General features: G+C 37.6%; 1 protein-coding gene across 1 annotated transcript in view; it reads left to right on the top strand.

Annotated features, from left to right (window-relative positions):
- LOC306888269 (spondin-1-like) overlaps positions 1-27,628 on the top strand; it is a gene marked incomplete at its 3' end in the record, with an annotated part of 188,143 nt that overhangs the window by 12,969 nt on the left and 147,546 nt on the right. Inside the window, exons 3-6 of the mRNA XM_079446464.1 lie at positions 3,320-3,453; positions 11,843-11,916; positions 12,564-12,686; positions 22,184-22,332. Coding sequence (XP_079302590.1) covers positions 3,320-3,453; positions 11,843-11,916; positions 12,564-12,686; positions 22,184-22,332 — 480 coding nt within the window. The remainder of the gene's footprint in view (positions 1-3,319; positions 3,454-11,842; positions 11,917-12,563; positions 12,687-22,183; positions 22,333-27,628) is intronic.

Here is a 27,628-nt window from a genome sequence, read left to right on the forward strand (position 1 = left end):
TTTTATTTTTTAATAAAATATAATAAAAAAATGTATTATAAGTTTTTGTGCACAAAAAAAAGATTACCTGTTGTGTATTTATTATTTAATGTATACATTATTTTTTTATTTAAATTATACAAGTGCACTGATTGGAGAAGCTTGTTTTGTTTAATAAATGTTTAATTTAAGCAATTTTATGTATCACTTTACTTCTTATTGTTTGACTTAGATTTTATGAGATGAAGGAGAAAGAAAGAAAGAAAGAAAGAAAGAAAGAAAGAAAGAAAGAAAGAAAGAAAGAAAATTGGCCAAAAAAAATCGACATCATATATCGGCCATCGGCTGCCCTGATTTCTAAATATCGGCATCGGCCTGAGAAAAACCCATATCGGTCGACCTCTAGTTACGACCTACCTCTTTTTTTCCTCTATATTCCATTTTTCTCAGAACTATCACTATACTGAAGTAATTGTGGTCGCTGCTTCAGTTTCACACATAATTTTTTAACTCCACATAAAATAAATGACATCGTGCTTTGTTGCTCTGAAAACATTTGACTGCTTGGGCTTGTTTGCATACATTTCATTGTATCCACTGCGACAGCTTGCTCGCCATCAATCACCCAAATGGTGGAGGTCAGGGCAGTCGAGGACAAAGGTCACCCAAACACTTTTCAGAGCTTAAGATCTTACAGGATGCTCGTGAGGAGTCATAGAGACAAAAGCACATACATACACACATGCATTCAGCCTTTTCCACACACAGCTAATGTTCAGATCTCTGTCAAGCCAACCCTACAAAGTAATTGAAAAGCAACGTAATATACTGTAACTCTTATGACTGTGTGCTAAGGTCAGTAAGCTTACGTTTCTGATAATTTTAGTTTATGACATGGTAAATTTAATTTAGGTGTAGAGGTTGACCAATAGTGGATTTTACCGATAACGATAACTAGGTTGGACTGTGCTTGCACCACAGCATTCCAACACGTTATTATTTCCGTCCTTGAAATAGTCTATAACTTGTTAATCAACAGATAGTTTTTAAAATGGATTCTGAAATGAAAACAAACATAACACTACAAGTAAAATAGTGCTGAACATACACCATTTTATAATGTAAAAATATATTAGTAAATAATGAAATGAACAATCTAACAATGAACAGTAATTCTACAGCATAGTTAATGTTACAAATTGACTCTTGTTGTAAGATGTTACCACTTCATACAGATCTAAACAGTCATGCCCTAACCCTAACCCTAAAGATGGCCATTTTTAAATATCTACACAAATGCCATAGCAGTGAAATTGGATACATATGTGTTTTGTATGTATATTCTCCTACGTTAGTTGCTTCCACATTGGTGATTATGTTATAAAAATAACAAAATATGTATTACAGTGACAATTAAAAAGGAACTGAAATCGAATGTGTTTCTGATTTATGTTTCTGTCGGCTGGATGAACATATAATTTTGCTTTCTCACATCACTAGCCTTAAATAATCAACTTTGCTGCATAACAAACGTTCGTGACATTGAAACATTTGGGTCAGATTTGTGCTTTATTTTTGGTCACATAGTTTTAATTGCTTGAGGGACTACTAGCAAACATGCTGCTGTTCACCGTTAAGGCAGCATCTTGTCACCAAATAAAAAAACTAACAAAAAAAGAACTTTATAGCACAAAACACGTATGGTAATGGTATAATGTACTGTATAAAGACAAGGCCTGTCACAATATCAGATTTTTCACTAAACAATTATAATGGGCAAAATAATTCACAATAACAATATATTGCAATATCTATAGAAATAATAAAAAAAACAAAACAATGCATGTGCATTTCTGTCAGGACCACTATCGTCAATGATAGACACTTAGCATTCAGTTTCGTTTTGGCGGTATGGTTCTGTTCTGGGCAAAAACTCCCTGCCCATCCATGCAGCCTGTCATGAACGAGCAGGGAGAGCAGCAATAATAACCCCCCAAGGGCTAACAGAACAGAACCAAGCAGATATCATTAATGTACTTGATTACATTTAGTGTAACACATTACTCAAGATTAGGGAGTTTGATTCAACAGGAATGTATGACGCCAAGTCCTGACTGTGGCGAAAGGAGGAGTTGGGGATGGAGGAGGCTAATTTGCTCCCGAGCAAGCAAGCTGCTGAATAATACTGAATGGCGCTTATGTAGGGATGCCATGATAAGTGTTGTATTCCTATAGGTAGATGTGATCAGCTGAGAGTCAACTGATGCAAGCTTGACTCACATGACTTGCCAGAACTAACGCTAACGCTTAATTTCTCTGCTCTCTAAGTCAGAACCCCGGCTCCTATATCAGCAGTGTCGGGGTACTTTAATGAATGGCTGCAGAGGCTGACTAGAAGAGAAGAAATTGTTGAATAAAGTCATTATTTTTATTTTCTTTGCGCACAAAAATAATTATTGTAGCTTCATAAAATTACGGTTGAACCACTTATGTCACATGGACTACTTAATGATGTCCTTACTACGTTTCTGGATCTTGAACGTGATAGTTCCCTTGCTGTCTATGCAGGATCAGAAAGCTCTTGGATTTCATCAAAAATGTTATTCCAAAAATTAACAAAGTCCTTAAGGATTTGCAACGACATGAGGGTGAGTAACTAATGACAACATTTAAATTTTTAGGGGGAACTATCTCTTTAAGCATTTACAGAAAAAAAAAAAGTTTGCAAGAGAACGCAATGAGAACTTTGCGAGAGAATGCAAATGTTTTGTGAGTGAATGCAAAGTTTCTTTTCCAAAAAATAAATAAATAAAATCTTCCCATCCTGTATTTTTTACACAACTATGTCCCTTTAGGGGCTCTGTAGAATCATTTACCTATCTGATTCATTGCAAAAAAACAAAAAAACATACAAAAAAACAGATTCATTCAGGAACAAAACAATACTTGTGTGTGTTTCTTGGACACAATAAAGAGTTTTTCAAGTAAGGTACTTTATTAAAAATAAATAAATAAATTAATGCCCTGCAAGAGCTGGCACCTACAGGGTTTTGCTGTAGATGAAGTGCATTGACCTCCGTGTGTGGTTCTCCATGTCATGTCAAATCAAATCCATCATCTTTGTTATTGCTGTTTGGGTTATTGGATGGAGGATGTCTGAAGGAGAATTGTAGGTATTGCCACTGACCTCTTAACACTACAGGTGATAACTCATTTTGGCAGATAAAAATGGGTGATAATCTTCCGTAGTATTTTTACAAAGTTTTGTTTTACATGAAGAGAAGGAAACAAGAATGATGCCATATTTGAATTGACAAGTGTAGTTTTGTGCACTCTGCAGATAATCGATGAGGAAGACACACAGTTTATGACAAACTGCCCTCCAGCAGTGACAGAAAGCACCCCACGCAGGAGGACCAGAATACAGGTGTTCTGGACAGCACCCCCATCAGGCAGTGGCTGTGTACTGTTGAAGTAAGTGTCATAACTATCATCACCTCATAGTTCTAACCAAGGTGGTATTTTAGGGAGAACCCATGGATCTATGGTTATCATTATTAATAGAACAAACTGCTTCTCTTAAAACAATTTCCAAACTGTTGATCACTTGGTACTCTCGATCAGTGTTTCCTCATCTTGGAGGACCTCACACTGCAGTCCTCCCAATTATACACACCTGACTCAACTCATCAGCTCATTAGAATAAACTAAATATGTGCATCTGATGTTAAAAATGTGCAGCGTTGGGTGTACTCCGAAACCAGAATTGAGAATATGACAAGCCCAAATATTTATGTAAAATAAAAAATCTATTAAAATACATGTGTGCTGTATATAAAGACAGTGTCAGTTGTATGTCATATGCAATGTTCTAATGGAGTGACACCATTTGTCCTGATAAGTCCTTGCTTTACTAATTGCTATACATGTTTTAAACTGGCTTTGTCCTTAGAACATTGAAAAACAAGTTGAGAACATCCTGCAAACACCAATGATGGAACAAACGTTTTTACCTTTGGTTGAAACCTATACGTCATAAACAAGATATTTTTGTTAAACACTGTCCTTCTGATTTCTTTTCCTTTATATTTGTAAATCATGTTAAGCATTTTTCCACGATGTTGGTTACATCCATAGAAATAAACATCCTTTTATCTTCCTTTTATTAACTCTGAGTCAATAGAATTGGTTTTGTAATCAGTGTTAGACTGCGCTGACACTCTTAGTCAACCCATACAAAATTAGACAGTGCAGATCATCGATGGACGTTAATGACAGGGTACAGGTATGTAGGCAGGAAGTTGACAGAACATGGAGAGATGATGACTGTTCCATGATTCACTTGTTTTTCAAATGGAATACTATTCTAAAAATAAGTTGTCTCATAACATTATATAGCTCGCTGTCTGTAATGGAGTTGCTTGAGACTAAGTTTCAGCGCAAAGTTCCTCCTCTGGACATAAACTACGGAAAGAAAAAAAAGTGTGTGTGTGTGTGTTTCAGTGGTTGGCAAATAAAAAATGCAGTACGAGAAAAGACAGGCGGGGTGCAGAGGACATGAAAAAGTGCAATATCAAAAAAATGTAAGACATGGAAGCATCAAACCAGCATGAGCGATGGAGAGGGCGTGCTTGAGGCAGACAGGATACGGAGAGGTGGGGAGCAGGGCAGAAGAGGTGGAGAGTGGGTAATGAGTAGAGATCCATGGCGAGGTTGCTGAACTCAGAGCTTTGCCGTGAGTGAATTCTAGAGGGGATGCTGAGAGCAGAAATGCTCCATGAAATCAAATATTTCTCTTTCTTCTATTTGCTCCAAACAGTCTTGCAAAAGACTGAAAATCAAGCTTGACATTGCAAAATTTAAAGAGAGCAAGAAACTTTCTGTGGTCTGTCAAATTGTTTCTTCATGCCCTCTAGACCTCCCCTGCAGCTGAGATCTCATGATTAAAAACTTGATCCAAAGGAGAGACAAGTGAACTTGCAGTGCCGCTGGGTAAAGTGTCACCTGTTTATGACATTTGCCTCTCTGGAATGCTTAATTCATGGCTGTGGACAAATATTTTTGTATGCTGACTGCTAAATTTGCCTTTATTACGCCTGATATAATGACCTCTGTGCGACTCGAGTAGGTCGCCATTGCAACCTGAAAGTAGCATGTGTCTCCATGTGTCTACAGTAATCAGATTTCAAAGGGATGGTCTCTGATTTTGTAACTGCAAACATCAGCACAAAATAAAATGTTATTAAATAAAATAATGAAAATGAAGAAAGTTTTAGATTTTGGATTCCATTTTAAAAAGAACACATCTTGCTGAAAAGCTAGATACGTCAGAAAATATCTTTATATGCTTTCCATTTAATATCAGTTTCAGGCTATGAGAAACAAATTTAATTTGTGATTTCTCTTTCCTATGGGTCAGTGCTTGAAGTGGAAAAAAAGAAGTGCCGGTACTCCACCCCTCCCCCCATTTATTTATTTATATTAAATAATTAAGTGCTTTTTAATAATTCACAATGCATGTATAGTGCCACAATCAATCAATCAATAATTAAATAAAAGTTTTCAATACAAATTAGCACAAGTCAAGCTGCAATACCAAACAGGACCACCGGGAGATGCCAAAGACCACTAAATCGCCTGCCTTTAATATACGGATCCATTCAGAATCGCTAACTCTCTGACCACATGCGTTCATTATAAAACACTCTTACTTTTAAGCCAAATACACACTGAAAATAATAATTTTACTGATATCTGGACGTAAGTCACTATTCTCTCAGTAATCGCTGATAAAATCGGCCGTGTTTTCTCTGCATTAACGCTGTTTTGAGCTTACTGTTTGAATTCGTTCACTGGATCCTTGGACTTTCCAGGAGTTTACGGTTTAAAATGATGTGATTGCTAAAGCCTGCTTCTTTTCGTTTTAAGATATGATTTTCGTTATAAAGTACTGATTCAAATTAGTAATCAATAATTGATTATTATTCTACTACTCCGCGCGCCTCCCCTGACATGCTCTCGCGCACCACACAATAAAGTAGACCGTCACCGACTCTGCTTGCGTTCATTCACGTGATTGATCGAGATGAGAGGTGATCCCGTCTGGGTAGTGTGATTTACATAGTTTCTATATCATTTCTAATCATATATGGGGTCAAATAGCCTAATCACCCAGACCCTGACGATTTTACTCTGAGTACCGGCAACATGTTAGAAGTGCTGGTACGCACAAAAAAGTGCAGGTACTCTAAAGGCTAAAATATAGAAGTGCCTATATTTATAAAATATACTGCGTACCGGCCCACTTCAAGCACTGCTATGCTACTACTTACAATAAAAAGATGACTGTGGAGAGTCTGTAAAATCAGCTAATGCCCTTGGAGCTTGGACTGGTGCACAAACAACATAAATAAAAGCAATTTCTGTTCATGCTGTTCTCAGTGGGTAAAGAAAAAGGAAGGTGAAGCATCAAATGAAATATAGATGTTTTTTAGGCAAGTGGAGGCTCATTATAGACCTTGCACTACAAGCTATTTTGCATTTTTAGTTTAACGGCCAGAAGGTTAAATAATTACAGTATAATTATATGCCACCGTTTTTTTTGTGTATTTTTTTCCAGGTTCCCTGTGTGTGTATAAATATATATATATATGTAACCTGCATACTGTCTTTCAGTTTCATGAATCTCACTGCTGGTGGTTTTCTGGGTTGATGCGGGCCCTCGAATTTGCATTATGTAGCCTTGAGCACTGGCCTGGGAAGATCTCTCTTTCGCACACACATTGGGAGCGAGGCGATTAGCATCAGCTGTGTAAAAGCAGGAAAGTGAGTCTGCCCTTAATAACATCTCATTGATAGAATTTAAATTGGATGTTAAATAACCATTACCGCGGCTGATTGCCTGGCCGGCCCTGGAAAGTGAGGAGGCTTTCTGCCAAAGCCGCTCTTCTTCAGATATGTGAAATTGGGGTGAGATTGAATTAGAGCATGGACAATTAGAGTGGTACCATCAGTACCTTAACATAAAAGAGGGTGTGGGTAGATTTGAGTGTTTCAGAGTCTTTCTGTGACTCTTTCATTCCATGTATGGTCCGTTGACCCATGTTTGTCACCCACCATCCTTCAGAATGAACATTCCTGATGGTGAATAGGGTGTGAATCAGTGGTGTAGGTTTTATTTGAACTCTGTCTGTGGAAGAGGGGAAGCTGGAGTGAGATATGTGCCTCAACTCACTGCTATTTGCCTCAAAAGCTATCAAAATAAACAGACAAAGAGAATGAAGCAGTAAATAGAAGAGCTGTCAGTTTGCTCCTCACATCATCAAAGATAATGTGGGTGAAGGAGGAGTAACTGGGGTAGCATGGCCAACTGTAGCATGACTCAATTCAATTAGACAACTGAAATAACATCACCCGACTTGGAAAAACTCAAGAAACAACACTTGAATGCCTCTGTTTCCCCCTTTACTTTCATTATCTCTTTAAAGATGGCATGAAATTAAAATTGGAGTATTGCTGCTTTTAGTTCATGTCTGCTAGCTTTAAAGGATGTGTACAGTGCGTTCAGAAACCTTTCAGACCCCTTAATTGTTTCACATTTGTAGCCTTATGTTAAAAGGCTTTAAATTATTATTTTCATTTTTGTTCTACATTGTATTCCCAATAATGACAAAGCAAAAAACTCCTGCAAATTTATTAAAAAATGTAATGAAACATTATTCATACTCAGCACATTTGGCATTTATAGCCTTTTTGGGTATGATAAGACATGTCAGGCTTGATGGGGACCATTGGTAGACAGCCATTTTTTCGTCTCTCCAGAGATATTCTCTGGCAGGGTCACTCAAGCAATTTCACAGTCCATGAGTCCTTTCACAGTCATCCCTTAGTCACTCTTGTGTTGTCTTGGCTGTGTGCTTAGGGTCATTGTCCTGTTAGAAGGTAAGACTTTGGCGCAGGTGAAGAGCAGTGCTTGGTTTCCAGACATGATGCTTGGAATTGAGGTTCATCAGACCAGATAATGTCACATATATATATATATATATAATGATATATATATATATATATATATATATATATATATATATATATATATATATATATATTTTGAGCTGCCATAAAGCCCAGATTAGTGGAGTATTGCAGTGACAGCTGGCCTTCTGAAAGTATTTCCAACCTCCACACGATATCTGGAGCTCGACCAGAGGAACCATCAGTTTTATCCAGTTGCTAGATCAAGGAAAGCGTACTGATTTTCCAAACTTCCACAATTTAAGAATTGTGGAGGCTGTTGTGCTCTTGAAAACCCATTGAATCCATGAGATTTATTTTTTTTATTTAAATTTTTTTTTCATAGCTTTCGTAGCTTCCCAGATCTGTGTGACAATACTGATCCTGGCACAATAAAATCTCTGAGCTCTGCAGACAGTTCCATTGACCTCATGGCTTGGATATTGGACAATGATATTATGCTGTTTTACTTAGACCTTTTTTACTCTCTTACCTAGACACAATACTTATGGCAAAGTTTTATTAGTGTCTCCAATTCTTCTACCTTGATTTTGGGAGAAACCAAAGCAAATCCATGCCAACCCAGAGAGATCAAGCAAACACCATACAGAAAAACCTCCTGACTTAACAGAGATGCCAATCGGAGACCCTTCTATCTTTGAGGCGACTGTGCTAGTCAGTGAGATACCTTGATATATTTTTCTTTCTTTCTTTTTCTCTTTCTTTCTTTCTTTCTTTCTTTCTTTCTTTCTTTCTTTCTTTCTTTATATTTATTTGCTAAGTTATCACAAATCTGTTTTTTTATTTGTCATTATGGGGAATGGAGTAATTAAAATAAATAAATAAATAAGAATAGTAATTTAAAGCATTTTAACATTAGGCTGCAGCATAAAATTAGGAAAGAGTGAAGTTGTCTGAATACTTTATGAATGCATTGTATTCAGTATGTTCATAATGCACTGTATGTTCATAATGCTTTGCATTAGATAGTCTGTATTTAGTATGCTAATGGCATAATACAGAGTCCATGTCGAGCCTCCTGCTTGAGCCCTCTTCTCCATTTGAAGTGGTATTTTGCTGTGGATATGTATTTGCGTGTAACCAATATATCTCAGCTTTGTTAACTGCAATGGAAGTAATCTTGTTTTGTTGTGTTGCATTGCACTCACTGGCAGCGGAAACACATTGTCTCATGTGCTATGTAGACCAGGGACAGGCAGCTTCTTCTGTCCAGAATTTAGCTTCATCCCTAATCAAACACACCTGCCTGGTTCAAAATCATCTGTAACATCACAATGTAGCCACTAGATGCTGATTAATCTAATTCTAGATCTAATTAATTACAAATTAATCACACATCAATTTTATCTGAGAATATGCCTCCCAAAAATCATTTAAAAACATTGTGTTAGATGAGGACAACTTTAAATAGACATAACAAAAATAAGCTTTAGAAAGAAATATTTTGATTGAACATAGCATAAATAATGATAATAGATGGGCATTAATCTTTTGTTTTTTAATGAATATTGAAATAATAAACTTTTTTTAATGAAATGATACTCAAAATATGAAATTAAAACCAGCAGGTGGCAGCCAGTCACCAGTGGGTCTTAATGATTGAGTGAGTCATTCATTCATTCATTCGTTCATCCAACTCCTTCAAACGGATGATTAATTCGTAAACGAAGCAAGTGATGATGCAAGTCTTCATGAATTGCTAACTGAATCATTGACACACTCAGTTCGTTCAAAAAGGTAATGTAGCATCATTCAGGAATGAAACACAACTATGTTGCTTAGAGACACACAACAATTTTGCTGCGGCTTTGTTTGAACTATTTTCATTAGCTAAATTGAACAAAACAGGCAATGCAATATTGTGTCTTAAATTTCACATAATATTAACTTAGTGATTATTGAGTTATTGTATAAAATCAATATCAAATTTGCAATCATGCAGATATTTTGGAAAAACAGCATTCTTGTTTGTGTGAAATTGCTGAACTATATCATATATAGTTTATAACATATATAAACCCATGCGTGTGATTTTCTTTTCCATAGTTAATCACACCAATTAAAACATTATATAGACAGTAAATAGACAATTACTTTTATTAGGTGTTGCATCTGAATAACTGTGAATAAATGATTATCAAAATGATTATCAAAATGAATAAATGATTATCAAAATGTGACCCGAGCTGGCAAAATGAGTCGGAATGCGCACATGCTAATGTTTTTTGCATCTATTCTTATTTTTAATAACAAAATAAATAAAAAATGGCTATATTGTGATTATTGATATAGTAAATAGTATTAAGAAAGAAGGTGGAGGAAAGGATGCAATGTTGCTAGATGATTTTGCTTTTGGAACTTTAAGAAAACTTTAACTGGACTTTTCTCAAAACTGACTTTGTTGACTCTATCAACTTCAACATTCTATCAACGGGTGTAGCGCAGTCATTTTTTTTGGCAGATTCCAGATTTACATAATTTTGAAGGTCTTTCAATGGAGAATGTCCCAATAAAATAACTAATAATAATTTTTTGCTCTTTGTGACTCATTTTGCGAGTATTGGTTACAAAAGTTTATTTGAAGTGTCAGTTTTTGCATTATGATTAGTCAAACCTTAACACACACTCACAGTTGAGTCTATAAACTATTAAATGCGTCTGGAGTCCCAGTCACTAACTCCAGTGGCTATCTCTGATATGTGGCCCCTGTATGTATGTATGTGTGTACTGTATTTATTTTTTTAAGGTTATAGGCAGTGAGCAAGCACAAATCATTTTTAACATCTCAACTACAGTTCGTTAGGTAAGGTTTTGACAGCCGTTTTTGTCTTCAACACTTTTTTTTTTCTCCACCTGTCAGCAACTTTCATCTCTCACTGGATAATGACCAGTGAGTGAAAACTACCAGTTCATAAATATTCGTTGTCATTTGGATGAGAACCACCTGGACTGGCCCCAACTCTCAGTACAATAATGCCAGGCCTGTTCCTCAAATGAGAGCTTCAGTGTGTGAAGAGGAAGGACTTTTTGTTTACTGTGAGATTTTTCCAGGCTGTATAAAGACCTCCATGGCTGCCACAAGTATCTGAGATGGCACCATGTAAACAGGCTTCACCAACTCTTTTGGATCCCAGACCTTTGTCCATGTTATGTCCATGATCATTTATCCGATTTTAATTACAGCTGCCTAACAAGTCTCACTCTTTCTCTCTTGTTTACATCCTCCGTATTCTTGGACTGTGCAACCAGGTTCATCTACATTTTTTTTTTTTCTCAATGTCAATTTAAATCCTGTGTTCACCCTGTTTAAAAGACCAGATTTGACCAGAATGGTTTGGTGATGGTTAGGCTTCTGGGCCCATAGCTATCCTATTCACCAGCAGTACTCTGGTCTTTCTGGTGAAACTAATTGATCAAATCTTGCCGGTTAATTTGAAATGTCTAGTGGGAAAACCAGCACAGCAGCATCATAAACTGGAGACTGGAATCTGGAGAGCAGCCATTGGCCCATGTCCCATGTCAGGCCCACATTTATGTTGTACCTGTATATCAGATCAGATAGTGATAGAATGTGTCAGAAAAACTGATAGAAATTTAACTTTTTGCTTTTTTTAGTTTCAGCAGAAACATAAATATATGCTTCACATCTTCTGGCTTGTGATATCCAGGGTGCAGCTCCCTTTGTTGATGTGCTGCCATTCATCTGGCATGTGACTTCATCATGATTGCTGATTTTCAGAGTGCTGTTTTTCAAGTTACTCCTCTTCTCTTCTCTTCTCTTCTCTTCTCCCCTTAATTTTCTCATTCTCTCATTTCTCGTTCATCTTTGCAGAGCTAGTATCGTTCAGAGGAAGATCATCTCATTCCAGGATGAAGGTTCGCTCACGAAGCGGATGTGTGAGAGAGGTGAATCTTTCATTACTCCCAGCTAGATGGTTTGGCACATTACAAGTAGGACTTCTATGAGATGTTATCTCAGTGTTTGGTGCTTTTTTTCTCTTTTCTCTCTTTCTGTCCCCCAATTTAGCTCCTCATATACCTTTTCTTGTTTGAGTGCTGGTTGTTTCTCAGGCTTGATCATTACAGTAATCCATTTTGGAAAAAAATAAAAAATAAAATAATAATAATAAAACTAAATAAATGAATGAACGTATGTACTGTATGTATGTATGTTTATTCCAGCATCAGTTTCCATAGGTTTCTTGGTTGATTACCATCTAACCCATAGGTGTCCAATCCTGCTCCTGGAGGGCCACTTTTCTGCAGAGTTTATCTCCAACACACCTGCCTGAAAGTTTCTAGCAGAGATGTTCTTATTATTGAAGAGTAACCATTTTGCATGTCTCAAAACCTTACACAAGCATTGTATGATGTAGTGAATCTTCAAATGCTATATACTTGTGTAAGTGGTTTTATTGAGCCTCTATTACTGCAGTTTAGATAGATAGATAGATAGATAGATAGATAGATAGATAGATAGATAGATAGATAGATAGATAGAAAAATGGATATAAATATGTGTAATAATCCAGCTGCCCTCCCTTGTCCTTTAGAGCCACTTTATGGAGAAGCCACAGACAAACCCCTGCTGGACTGCTGTGCCTGTGGAACTGCCAAATACAGAGTCACCTTCTACGGGAACTGGTCAGAGAAATTCCACCCAAAAGACTACCCAAGTAAGACACTATGTCCTCAATGACATGTGAAGTGTATAATTTTTTCAATGTTAAAATAGTTTCTCCTATTCCAGTTTACTGTGCAGAGACAATGAGAAGTAAGCCATTTAAACTTTGGAGCAAAGCATGAATGATACCACAAATCATGGGGGTTGCTGAATAGAGCTTTTATTTAAATGTGTATTTTACATTTTTCCATGTTTTATTTATGAATTACAAATATTGTATCTATTGACAAGTTTGTTGGAAAGGGGCTACACTACAGATGCATCTGGTGGATAAAGTCTCTTAAAACGGAGTGGCCTAAAATAAAAAAAAATAAAAAATGTTTTTCCTTTGAATGTACACATACCAGTGACACCAATGGCTAAAACAACAACAACAAAACCCCACAGAGGGCCACTTATATAACGTTCCAGTAAATTGCATTATATATGTTGCAAATGGTTAAGGCACATACTTACATACAAACTTCCAGTGTTGGGGAAGCTACTCTGAAACTGTAGTTTGACAAGCTACAAGCTACTCGTAAGTTAAAGTAGTTAAACTACAGTCAAGCTATCCTTTTGGAAAAGTAGTTAGCTACACTACAAGTTACTATCAAAAAGTAGCTAGCTACATTGAAACTACTTTTGATTTTTTTGTACAACGTATATTATAAATAACTGAATAAATGTCTGAGGAATGTTTTAAGTAAAATATTTAGTGTTTAAAACAATGCAATACTATTATGATTTCTGTTTAATTATGGTTTTATTACACACAACACTCAAATATCTCAGACGGTTACAAAAAGTGTAACCTTTACTTGTTTCTTTGAGAGACATGAACTTGGACAAATAAGGCCATGGGTAATTAACGTTAGTTGTTTCTCCATCCTCCAAATCTGCCGCCACGTCTTGCTCCATCATGGATAATATGGGTGTGTCAACCCACTGTACGTCAGTGAACTGTTAGCCGCAAGATGCGTGATTAAACAACAGGTGGCGGTAATGGCAAAAAATGAGTTTGTAATCTAACAAGAAGAATATCCTTGCATCGCGCTGATTCGCGCAGGCTCGACAAAACGCAATGTAGCTTTTGCTCGCGCTACACCGCTACTTGCTGCAAAAAGTAGTTAGCTACTGGAAAAGCTACACTGTTTAAAAAGCAACTGAGCTACTGCCAAGCTACTGAAAAATGCAGTTAAGTTAGTAGCGTCGCTACTTGTAGTTAACTACTCCCCAACACTGCAAACTTCACCCTAGAATTGTCACGGTGCACACAGCAGGGAGGAACAAGGAACACGCATACGAGGATGTAAACTCAAATAATACTTTACTTAAAGACATCAAGGTCAGGGCAGGGCAGGACAAGGCAAGGCAGACACAGACATCAAACACCGGGAAGTAACGAGTAGACCAGACAAAATGGCACTACACAGACAGGACTATAAATACACAGGTAAATTAACGAACACGGCTGGACCAGAATAAACTACTAATGACATGACAAGGACAGGAAACAAACCAAATATGGGCACAAGAGGCAGGAACACATGACACACACACACAACAGTTCCCTTACATTACTCCCCCCTCCCGAAAGGCTCGTCCCGAGCCTTAACAGTTCCATCGGGGAGGGGGAGTGGGCGCTCTGGAGGCCTCTCAGGACAGACACGGACCGGAACACAGGACAGGGACCTCCAGAGCGGAACAGACAGACGGAGAGCTGAACGAGACCAGCGGAGACACAGCGGAGCTGGACGAGACCAGCGGAGACCCAGGAGAGCTGGACGAGACCAGCGGAGACCCAGGAGAGCTGGACGAGACCAGCGGATACACAGCGGCACTGGACGAGACCAGCGGAGACCCAGGAGAGCTGGACGAGACCAGCGGAGACCCAGGAGAGCCCAGGAGGCCATGGTGGAGCCAGGGGCTCAGGAGACCATGGCGGTGCAGGGAGCACAGAAGGCCAAGGCAGATGGTCTTCGGAGCCTTGGCCTCGGACCCCTCTCGGTCCGGCCCCTACAGCCGGAACCCTACTACCCCCCCCAAAATTTCCCTGGGGATGTTGGGGTATCAGGAGCCCTCCGGGGCTAGACACAAGTTAAAAAGACCTTAGTCACTGGTCATCACGGCGGTAGCCGGCTGACCATCCCAACGGCAGGGACCGGTGGGCTGGAGGCAGCCCCAACCGGTGTCGGGCCGAGTGACTTCGGACGGCGGGTTGGCCTTCCCTGCGAAACAGTGGGCTAGGTGAGCCGCGAACGGCGGCGTGATCTCCCGCGAACAGCGGGGACGGTGAGCTGCGGACGGCGGCGTGATACCCCGCGAACGGCGGGCTCTTTGAGCCGCGGACGGCGGCGTGATACCCCGCGAACGGCGGGGTCCTTGAGCCGCGGACGGCGGCGTCATACCCCGCGAACGGCGGGCTGGAGTCAGCGGCGATCCGGCGGGCATTGACTCAGCGGCGATCCGGCGGGCATTGACTCAGCGGCGATCTGGCGGGCATTGACTCAGCGGCGATCCGGCGGGCTTGACTCCCGCAAACGGCGGGTAAAACACAAAAGACAGGAACAAAAAAAAAAAACACTAGAAAACCTGGACAAAATAAAACGAAGTGAAGGGACGACGCTTACTGTACAGGTCTGGTCTTCTGTCACGGTGCACACAGCAGGGAGGAACAAGGAACACGCATACGAGGATGTAAAATCAAATAATACTTTACTTAAAGACATCAAGGTCAGGGCAGGACAAGGCAAGGCAGACACAGACATCAAACACCGGGAAGTAACGAGTAGACCAGACAAAATGGCACTACACAGACAGGACTATAAATACACAGGTAAATTAACGAACACGGCTGGACCAGAATAAACTACTAATGACATGACAAAGACAGGAAACAAACCAAATATGGGCACAAGAGGCAGGAACACATGACACACACACAACAGTTCCCTTACAAGAATATTGTGTACAGACTTTTTTTTCAGTAATAAGTTTGTAGTTTTCTGCCTTGAATAGAGTCTATGCTTAATATATATAAAATAGATCAACCTGTTAGAGCCTTTTTCAACTGTCACTTTGAAGTTGACATGTTCGGTGCGCAAAACCTGTCATTTGTTTTCGCCACAGTGCAGTGTGGTGCTTCTACTCTCTAAAGCTTTGGTTAAATTCTTATGAAAAATGGGATATGAATGTTTTCAAGTGGAACACTCACATGCTGATCAGTAAGCGACTACCCAGAACACCCTTGTAACCTCATAAGAATGTGCTAAAAAACATCCTAGCAACTGTATACTGTAGCAATGTCTGGTCCCTTAAAAGCACCCTATCATGACAGCTTTAATTTGTGCAGTAGAGAGGAGCACTAGTCGTTTAAAAAATCTATAGGCTAGATATATTTATATCGAGTGTTGTACAGTTTGCAACCAACAATACTTTAGATGTGAAATATCTAATATCTGTGCAATCATTTCCTCATTATTTTCTCTTAGCACCTGTCCTCACTTCTTGTCTTTTGTGGTTGGTGTGGATAACCTTGAGAGTGTCTCATTGGGAGTAAATTAAGCCTAGGGATTAGAGTCACTCTCCACTTGAGCTTCTGCAGCTCAGATCAATACTCTGATTAGAATGTACTCTGGGAGCTAAAGTGTGGTGACCTAATTTATGGGCTTAGGGAACAGTGAAATGCATACAAGTAAACAGACACAAACCCTCATAAAGTAGATAAACATGGGATTTATGATTAGCACGTGTGCAATAAACATTCCCATGTGCTAGTATAATTACATGTACCCTAAAGCATTTATGTAAAAGAAAACACACAAACATGCTGCTGTGGACATCTGGAATATATGCAGTCATTATCATTTCATATTGATGTATTTGCATAAATTACTCTATAAACAGAGCAACTTTAATTAATCACAGCCAAAAGCACATCACGTAATTTATTCCCACTCTACTTTCATTTAATAATTGAAGCACATCATTCAGTAATATGTTTTACTTTGTTGCTCAAATGAGAAAAAAAAAAAAAAAAACATGCCTGTAGTGCTGATGTTGGAATTATGCGCGAAGGTTCAATATTTAGAGCAAGGGGTTTTGATATGATTTTTTCTTGGAAAGCAGTGCTAATGATTGTGAATGACCCTTGCTTGGATAGCAGCACTAATTAATTGTTGCAAATCAGGTAATGTTGGTAATATCGCAATGTTGTCTTTGTAAATTACTTTTTATGAGCATAATTTGCATATAAATAAGGCATGTTTGCACTGAAAAGAATGACAGTGAGTGATAAGAATGGAAGTGGTTAGTGAAGAAGACAGGTATTAACTACGACTTTTGCCTCAATAAGCTCCTAATTTGCGGTTTATGAACAGTAAGTAAGGTAGTTGTTACGTGAAGCATTGGATAGGATTACAGGATCTAAAATAAGGTCATGCAGAATAACACATAAATATGTGCTTTATAAGTGTCAATAAACAGCGAGTATGCTAGTATTATGCATGTTAATAATCAATAAGCTAATAACCCCAACATCTAACTGCCAACCGGGCGAAAGAAGATTGTTTAAAAATGTATGAATGAAATCGTACTAATTCAAATTAATTTAGCCAAAAACATAACAAATGTCAATTGAGAGTGTGTGAATGTCACTGTTTACACTGATCAACTTCATAAAGCTTTATTTCAGAACAACTATCTTGTCAACCCAGTAGATCAAGCATATCAGTGAGATTTCATACAGGTCTGACGGATTGAGCGGATTAGCGGCACAGAGAGGATGTGGTAAGCAGTTCTTCACAGAGCCAGTGTGAACACTCTGTCATGCCTGTGGAATAGCTTAAATTGGTGAGTAGAAATTAGATTGAGGGCTTTAAAGGCCCAGACTGGGAGATCTGGAACTTAATACCGCAGGGTAGAGATTTTCCTACAAGGTGACTTTATTGTAAGAGCAGGACATTATAAAACTGAAAGAGAAGTATTGAAGAGTTTATTTGCATAAAACATTGTTTTTTAATATGTTATCATGTTTCTATTGTGTTTTATTGTGTTAGTTAGCTGTTTTTTTAGTTATTTTTAACCCAGTCAAAATAACCCAACTGCAGTTTGATTGAGATTAACTGGAATGCACAAGGAAAAAACATGATTTTCTGAGAATTGTTAAAAATGGAGTTAACTGTTGCGAATTAACTCTTCAATTTCAAAACTTTTTATAGATAGGATGTATCATTTGTGAAACAATTTTCAGTGTTCTGAGAAGAACTGTCTGTAATTTCTCCTGTTTAATGTAGCTCTATAATCTAATACAATATTCCTATGAAGTGCAGAATTTGTTTTTGGTAAGGTTGAATTTGCCATTTAACAGCTGGGCTAAGGGGACAAATCGAGGACACACACTCAAAAAAGCCCTGGATAGAGCTATTTCAGTGTTTTTTGGCCGGCCCCTGCGGGAGAACTGTATTTTGTGGGAGGTGGAAACCACTTATGTGACATTTGTGGAAGGCATCATGGAATAGTTGTACACAGGACACAAAGATCCTCTAAAGCTTCACACTGCTCCTGCACAATGCCTCCATTGGACAGAGACACTTCCTCTCTGTCACAAAAGCAGGGTTATTATTTTCATGATTGTAGTGTTATGAAAAATGCAAGATTTTTACTTGTATGATTACTGTAGCACAGCATTTTTATAAAAAAATTTGACTGATGCCTTTTGACTTTCTATACTAAGAGCTCATTACAAATGTGATATGAACACCATCCCATGAGATTTAAGGAGTGTTTTCTACATACATTATTCATTTGGAGAAAATTTGAGATTCATATGTATGTGGCTGCTTGTTTCTGAAATTGCAATAATAATTTTACATTGTTTTTGCCCTTTTTGACAGTTTTATTAGGAGTGATATATATAGTGGAAATAGGTAGTGGATAAAGAAAAAATAAATAAATAATTTTAACTGGACATTGGGGGCATGCATCTCAATTAGCTCCCTAGCTCCCACGTGTTGTGAAATAGTGTGCACAAATGTAGGCACTGGTGAGGACCTGTCTTGCAATGTATGCTGCAATATACAGCGGGTAAAATAAGTATTGAGCACGTCACCATTTTTCTCAGTAAATTTATTTGTAATGGTGCTGCTGAAATTTTCACCAGATGCCAGTAATAACCCAAGTAATCCATAAATATAAATGAAACAAAACAAACAATTTCAGAAATTAGGTTATGTGTAATAAAATTTAATGACACCGGGAAAAAGTACTGAACACATAAAGAAAGGGAGGTGCAAAAAGGCATGGAAAGCCAAGACAGCTGCTGAAATCTATCAGTAATTAGAAAGCAATCCTGCCCCTAGTCATTGGAAATTAATATTAGCTGGTTCAGTCCCAACACCTACAGTACCAGAATTATGAAGATGAAACAAAGGTGGACATTTCAGCAAGACAATGATCCCACACACAGCCAAGGAAACTCTCGATTGGTTTCAGAGAAAGAAAATAAAGCTGCTAGAATGACCCAGTCAATCACGTGACTTGAATCCAATAACAAATAAAAAATAAAGATCAGAGTTCATAAAAGAGGCCCACAGAACCTTCAAGATTTGAAGACTCTGTGGAAGAATGGGCCAAAATCACACCTGAGCAATGCATGCGACTAGTTTCTCCATACAGGAGGCGTCTTGAAGCTGTCATTACCAACAAAGGCTTTTGTACAAAGTATGAAATACATTTCAGTAGTTCAAGACTTTTTCCCCTGTGTCATTCCATTTTATTACCCATAACTTGATTTCTGAAATTATTTGTTTTGTTTTATTTGTATGTATGGATTACTTTGGTGGTTACCGACATCTGGTGAAAATTTTATATCCACAACACTTTTAGAAACATATTTACTGGGAAAAATGGGGATGTGTTCAATATTTATTTTACCCACTGTTAGAAAATAATGTTTTTGTTTTTTGTTTTGTCATATATCCTGATGTGTAATGAGTTGGCTTGGCTCATATGATTCAAATCATGCTTCAGAATTTCCGTTAAGGGAACATAGTGAGAATCAGTACTCCCTGTTTTTTACAGTGCTTGTGGGTCTTTTTGAATGTTTCACTACAATGGAAGGATTTTGCGATTGAGACAGCCCTGTTGTGTTTAAATGCAGCCCCTTGTGAAAAAGAAGTACGTTAGCATACTTTTAAAGATAATACTTATTATGGAAAAAGAAGATACTTAAATGTAAAGTGAATGTCATGTTTTCTGACACAAAAGAAAATATTATAATTTAAATGTCTATTAAATGCATTTCGTTGAAGAGTGACCATTTTGCATAGGTATGAAGTGCATCTTTATGTCTAATTTCATAATTACTAGTCTTTGAAATGTGGCTATAGTGTACTTCCGAATACATACTTAGTTATAGACAATTGGAGTTATATACAAAAAAATAAATAAAAATGCCCTGGCTTTTCCAAGCTTTTTTAATGGCAGTGGGTAGTGGTCAAGATTTTGAAGCAAAATAAAGTGTGTCCGTCCCTTATAAAAAAGTGCTCCACATGGCTCCGGGAGGTTAATAACGGCCTTCTGAAATGAAATATCCATAATTACAATTTTATAAACTGTCATACGTGCATACACGTGAGAGTGGTGTTCCAGCGGATGACATAGGCATAGCGTAAGCTCCGGTGAGAATATGCAACATGTTCTCACTCCCAACTGGTCACATATTGACGCTTGGTCAGGACCCCTTGACGGCGCTTTTTGATGCTCAAGGTACCCCTTTAGCGTCACTTTTCGACGTGCAGGGTCCTCAGTTGTTTTCAGTTGTTTGTCTTAATTTAATGGTTTGCATGCATTTGTAAAAAAATATAAATAATTTTATATAAATTTATAGTTTCATTGGAGAACCTAACCCCACCCCTACCCTAAAACAACCCACCTCTGAACAATATAAAACACATAACAGGCAGTACAAAAGTACAGTCACAGGTATATATTGCTAAAACTGACCATAAAAAAGCAGTATAAAAGCATTGCAAACAAGTCCTGTTGCATTCCAAGTCTTTTGAAGCCATACAATGTATTTATGTGAAGAAGAGACATAAGGTTTTAATTGCTGAAAATGATTTTGCCGCTCCGTAAACACGCTCACATCTCATTCAAAAATATACTCCCATAGCATGATGCAATCGGTCACGAGACACGCAAGAGCCAATAGCATTTCACAACCAAGGCTGACGTAAGGCTTCTTCTGGCGGCGTTTTTTGAATTTGCGCACAGACTGCAGCACACAAGATGAGCTTCATGGCTGGAGACGGTGATTGCGTCTATTCCTCGGAAAACTTGGAATATGAATACTTTTTGTAGTGGCAGGGAATGGGTTACGTGCTCATAAATGTGTAAATTGTGTACAACCTGAATTCCGGAAATGTTGGGATGTTTTTTAAATTTGAATAAAATGAAAACTAAAAGACTTTCACATCACATGAGCCAATATTTTATTCAAAATAGAACATAGAGAACAACAAATGTTTAAACAGAAATTTGACACTTTTATCCACTAAACGGCCTGCCTGCAGTCCAGCTCTTTCACCTGTAGAGAACATTTGGCGCATCAAAGATGACCACAAATTCTTCAGCAGCTGGAAACCTGTATCAGGCACAGGCAAGAATGGGACCAAATTCCAACACCAAAACTCCAGAAGCTCATAACCTCGATGCACAGACGTCTTCAAACTGTTTTAAAAAGAACAGGAAATGCTACACCATGGTAAACATGCCCCTGTCCCAACTAATTTGAGACCTATAGCAGGCATCAAATTTGAAATGAGCTCATTTTGTGCATAAAATTGTAAAATTTCTCAGTTTAAACATTTATCTATGTTCTATTGTGAATAAAATATTGGCTCATGTGATTTGAAAATCTTTTCATTTTAATTTTATTCAAGTTTAAAAAACGTCCCAACGTTTTCAGAATTCGGGTTATGTAAACAAAACTGTTTTGGCTGTTTACACTGAAAAATCACACCCCAACATATGCAATAATGGCAATATTATTACCCAATATATAATTGAATCATGACGATAAAATTCCCAGTAAATTTTGCGTCGGCATATTGATGCCAAGAGTTTCTTATTTAAAGCAATGGAGGATCCTGTCTGCACGTCGAAATTACGCTAAAACAGAGAGAGAACGTTTTGGAATATGTTAGTCTCGAAATCCTCTGACATTTTTCAAAACAAATCCTAGTTTTGTACTTCTAATTCATTAGTGGTGCTCTATGCTTCTGCATTTGTCACCACGTTCACCTATGTCCTACATCATCTGCTGGAACACCACTCTCTTGTGTATGCATGTATGACAATTAGCAGAAGCTATAGATTACAGTTTATAAATGAATGGCTATCATGATGTCATGCAAAACACGTTCAAATTGTTTATTCATTACCTAATTGTTTAAGTAATTTGATCATGCATCATTCTTATAAATTGGAATTTATGTATCTTCACAGGGAGAGCCAATCACTGGTCAGCCCTCATTGGAGCTTCCCATTCAAAGAACTATATATTGTGGGAGTATGGAGGTTATGCCAGTGATGGGGTCAAACAGGTCGCTGAACTGGGCTCACCGGTCAAGATGGAGGAGGAGATCCGTCAGAGGGTAAGGATGAAAAGTTATTGAGTACCTAAACTGTTCATTTATTTAGTCATCGGATGCTTATCCAGAGTCAGTCATGACTTGAAATCTGATATTCTGCTGTAGTTGTTTTAGGTGTATTTGGTAGTTTTTCTCTGTTCTGGAATTGCCAACAGTTCCTCTGTGAATGAACGTTTTTGTGTGGTGCAGTATATATGGAAAGTTTTATGAGATCTTAATGTTCACCAGTGTGTTCGAAATTATGTGTGGATTGTTTTTTTAATCTAGGATTAATATCTCTCCACAAATGTAATGTTCCTATGTATGCTCAGACAAACTCAACTTGCAAACCTGAAGCTGCAAACACATAATGCTTTAATCATAAGTCACCTGAGTGAAAGCAGTGTTGGCATTATCCTCTTGGTCCTTGAAGAACTTTGATAAGAATAATAATATGAATTAGAAGCCGTGTCTATGGAGGTGCGATGAAATAGAGCTGAAATGGATCGGGTTGATCATTACATTAGCTCTCCACTGGAGCATCATAATTACCTGCTGTTTAGGTCGTTTTGTGAGGAGCATCGAGAAAAGACCTTTGCAACTGACAAGCTCTCTGCCTATTCTCTAAGTTCAGTAGAGCGTGCAGATGCTCTTTGAGATCCGTGAAAAGCTCAGATGCTTGGTTCCCGGTACGCGCAATGCATTTCCATTTGCAAGATCAGCTGAGAATTGACACGGAAAGGATAGAAGATAAGAGGATGAGGGAGATGATTGAACTTAGTTCTGTTTCAATAATCATGTCTCTTTTACTTCCATTTGTTATCTCTCTTACAATAGTGAAGGTACAAGAGTATACTATAACAGTTTGATAGTGATTTTGTATAAATCAGTGTTAAGACTTAATCTTCCCTGTTAGCGAGACAGGTTGCGACATCACCATGGAAGTTCTTTTCTTGATAAAAGTGATGTGGCTTTGTCAAATTTGTTGCATTTATAGTAGCTATTTGTTATTATTATTAGTATTATTAACAAAATTAAAATGAGGTTATCAGTTCAATATATATGCAGTATATATATAGTATACTGTATGTACTGTCTGGTTCTGTGAACGTGATCGTAATCGCAAAGAAAGCTGACAATTTCAGTTGATGTAAATTTTGACAAGTTCATTAAACTCAAAATAAAAAAAATATATAATTGTAAAATATAAAATTCAAAATAAATTGAAAGCTCTAATTAGTCATCAAAGTTAATTAATTAATTTGTAAGATTTAATCAATTACTCAATTCAACAAATTACTTTGATCAATATGGTTTGTTTCTGCTCATTTAATTTTAAATGAAATTATTTGGTTAATATAATTTTAGTTTTAACTTACTGTTTTGTTTTTCTAATGAAAATCAGTTTTGACATAGGCATATATTCAGTTTGGCACATGACTCTTTTGTTTTATTTACACTAAATGAGTTGCACTAATTAAAACAAAACACTACTTATCAAAATTCCAGTCAGCCCCCTGAGTCTTAGTTCTTCACTTTTTTATTTTATTTTCTTTCTTGTCTATTGTTGCTTTTGACTCAGTAGGAGTTGGAAGGCACTATTGTTTATAAAGTTTCTTTGATATAATGTGCATTGTGGAAAACTAACAAATTCAGCTGAACATGATTCAATAAGTGCATGGTCCCTTTAGACTGATGAATTTCAGGTGTCCAAATGGCATTGGCTGATATGGTTAGAAATGTCACTTTGATAATTATGTTGTCAAGTCAGTGCACCAAAGATACTTCAACTCATCTGAGCAAATGTTAGAAACCCTGAGGGAGGTAGTGTATCTCTGTGGCAGCTCTCCAGTAGATCTGTTATTTGAGCCATATCGCTGTATGTTGCATTGGCTCTCGAGTATGTTGTAAGCAATACTGTTTACAGTCGGGTGAACTGATAATTATTCACCTTGGTTTTTCATGGTTCAGATAGCAAACAAATCATCCTGGAGACTGGAGAGCTGGACAGATCCATGTGGGGATATGAGTCTTTGTTGAACATGTTTGGCCAGCGTGTTTGTTCAATCTGGCATTTACACTTTTAAGCAGGTCAAATAAAATCAAAATAACACTTTATAGTAATAGCATGGTCTAAATGTATGATGCACTATTGTAAATGGGGGTTTAATATCTAGAAAGAAAATTCATATTCACTTGAACTTGTCAATTGAATAGCTATGCTTACATTATTATTATTTAATTTATTTGTGTCCCAGTTTGGTGAAGCACTACTGTATTAACATAAAAAAATAAGCATTTGAGTATGGCAAGGTCAACAATGTGCTTACTTTTTAATTACTTGCAAGCAATTTGAAAGTAAATACAACATAGCAACACATAAGAACTCAATAAGTCCTTTTGATCAAATGGTTTATGTTATTGCATCAAAATGCACAGGCAAAACAGCTCTATAGGTCTATAGAGGAGTAGAATGTGCATGTGTGTGTGTGTGTCAAGTCACGTTTATTTGGCTATTGGCCAGGGTTTAACTGGTGTGGAAGAGAAAATCATGCATCATTTCAAAGCAGCTTTATAAAAAAAAAAAAAAAGCATGTTTCAGTATTAGAATTTATAAGGCCACATTAAACGGTACCACTTGTTAGTGCTGTTGCAAAGGTTCTGCCTGTTCTTCAAAGTCAAAGTTGATGTTGTTCACTCAGTTCACAGTTAATAGTATATTTTACTATTACATTCCACAACCTATATTGATTTTTAGTTATGAATTAATATTTTCCCTCCAGAAAAATTTGAATGCACCAGACGCCATGAAATCAGTTCTCACTGTTGAGAGTTAGGGTGTATTCACACCTGTCTTGTTTGGTGTGATTGTATTGAACTCAAGTTCGTTTCCCCCTTGGTGCGGATCTTTTGGGCAGGTGTGAATACAGCAATCACACTCGGGTACACACCAAGCAACCGTATCAAGACCCAGCTGAAGAGGTGGTCTCGGTCCGATACTAAACGAACTCTGGTACAGTTGAATGGATGAACCAATGAACGGATGACTTTGAGCACAGGTTTGGTATTGTTTACAGGTTCCGGTTCACTTGCAAAAAGGGCAATCAATAGTGTATTTGGTCCGGACCAAAGCAAGTGAGCTAGCAGACTTTCATGATGTGAATACACCCTTAGTAAGCCTCTGAGCTACAGGAATCACTCTGACAATGACAGTGTTTAAATCGAGGAATCATTATGTGCTGTTACCACCTAGATCGAAATGAAGCAGTTGGTCGGAGCCCAGAGTTAGAAGAGATTAATGTGGGGGGTGTTTGGCACAGTGAGCCAGCAGGTGGGAACGCCACAACGTGACATCTTTCCTTCTCTCGAGCAGAATAGAAGCACCATCTGTCTGAGATGTCTAATTTATGTTCATTTCCATCCAATGCCTGTAGTTTTTCATGAAACTTTCAAGTGGCTTTTAAAAGAATTTGTTATTTTGTATTACCTCAGATTAAAGTGAAGTCTCACTTATTGTCAGAGGACAATTTCCATCCATCCATTCTCCAAAACCCTTGTCCTATGAAGAGTGTGGGGATGCATCTTGGGCCATAGGCAAGGAAACACCTTGGATGGATGGCCTGTCCATCACAACATGAGCGTCATATTTCATGATTAATTTTTTTTTTTTACTTAAGACACTTTGGAATTAAAAATGAGTACAGCTACCTAAAAGGTTCAGCACAGAAAAAAAAGCACATTGTCAAGGACCCCCCGCAATCCACTTTAACCAGATTAAGTCAGGAGTTAAATTCTGCATTTTAAAGAGTGAGTTAGCTGCCAGTGGTGGTAAGAATGCCAGATTGTGGTAGTCTGCTGTATCCTTCACAACCTATGTAACAGCTTAACTAACCTAACATAGCCTATGTAACAGCTGGTCAAATCAGACACATTATTATTTGTTATATCTAACATATAATCCAACACCCCACACTCAACAAGCCTGAGCATGAGGGTTAATGGGACCCTCCCCCAAATGCAAATAACCCAAAAGGACAGAACAGACCTCTGGTTATTACAGTAACCAGACAGATTTTACGACCTAATGGAATGTAGAGAGAGTCTCCCTCTCACTTAATTTCCCTTTGAAACAAACACATACTGCCCCTAGAAAAGGATTTCTTCCCATTAATTCCAAAAAAAAAAAAAAAAACTTTCTGAATGAACATGCATATCACCAGTACATTGTGTGTATTATTACTGTTTTATATATGCTCTTTTATATTGTGTAGTTTTATGCACGCTTTACGATAGAACCATTAGTTAAAGCAGTCATAAAGGCGTTAAGCTGTACTGTTCTCTGAGGTCCACTTATAATTTTATCCAAAATTTCACAAATAAAAAAAAACATAATATAAAAGTAATAGTCTAATTTCTGTCCTGTTTTAACCCCCCTCATCAGAACACTCTGTTGTAATAGGTGTGGCAGATTATAGACTCAGAAGTAAAATCCCACTGCTGTGGTTGGCTAACAGTTATATATGTTAACAGTTATATATGTTTCACAGCCTACATCCTTCACAGATGTATGCTGCTGTGATTTAGGTAAAAGGCTGAAGTTTTGTTGACAAGAGAGAACCCGGGTTTGATGCAGAAGGTCTTTGATAAATGAAAAGACAAGGCTACAGCCTGGTGCAAACTTAGGGGTCCTTCGAAGACTTCTAGCTCAGCATCATCTTCCCTAACTTCTAATTCTTCAAGAAGAATCTCTCCCTGAAGAAGTATCTCCGCTGTATTCTTAGACAGTAATCTTTTAAAGCATGAAGGTATCACACCCTCAGGAGGTGACTGAGACAATGAGGAATTGTACTTTCCAAGGGAAAGTTTACCTTCCTTTGTCTTCTAGCAAGGTGATTTGCATATGGACTTTAAGTGGGTGATACAGGAAACACTTAAAGGTTCTTATAACACTAAAATGTAACAAAATGAGCTAATTGTAGTATTAATGAATATTCAGGAAATTAAAATTGCAATACATAGATACTAAACTATCTATGTATACTATACTATACTAAACATGCTATACATGTCATTTTGATTAACTACAGTAAGCAATTCTAAAACATTCATTCAATAGATTTAGGAGTAATAAAAAAGGAAACATAAAAGGAAAGCCATGTGATAGTAAGATTGAATACATGTTTATGCATTTCTCAAGTGATTATATATAATGCATATGATGAAAAAGGTTTGTTTGCCTGTTTCATAAGTCGCTTCTCCACCAAAATTACCTGGAACAATTTGTCCCAGGCACTTTTTGTGCAACATAATTGTAAACGTC

Source organism: Barbus barbus, assembly GCF_936440315.1.
Source record: "Barbus barbus genome assembly, chromosome: 22".
NCBI classification, from domain to species: domain Eukaryota; kingdom Metazoa; phylum Chordata; class Actinopteri; order Cypriniformes; family Cyprinidae; genus Barbus; species Barbus barbus.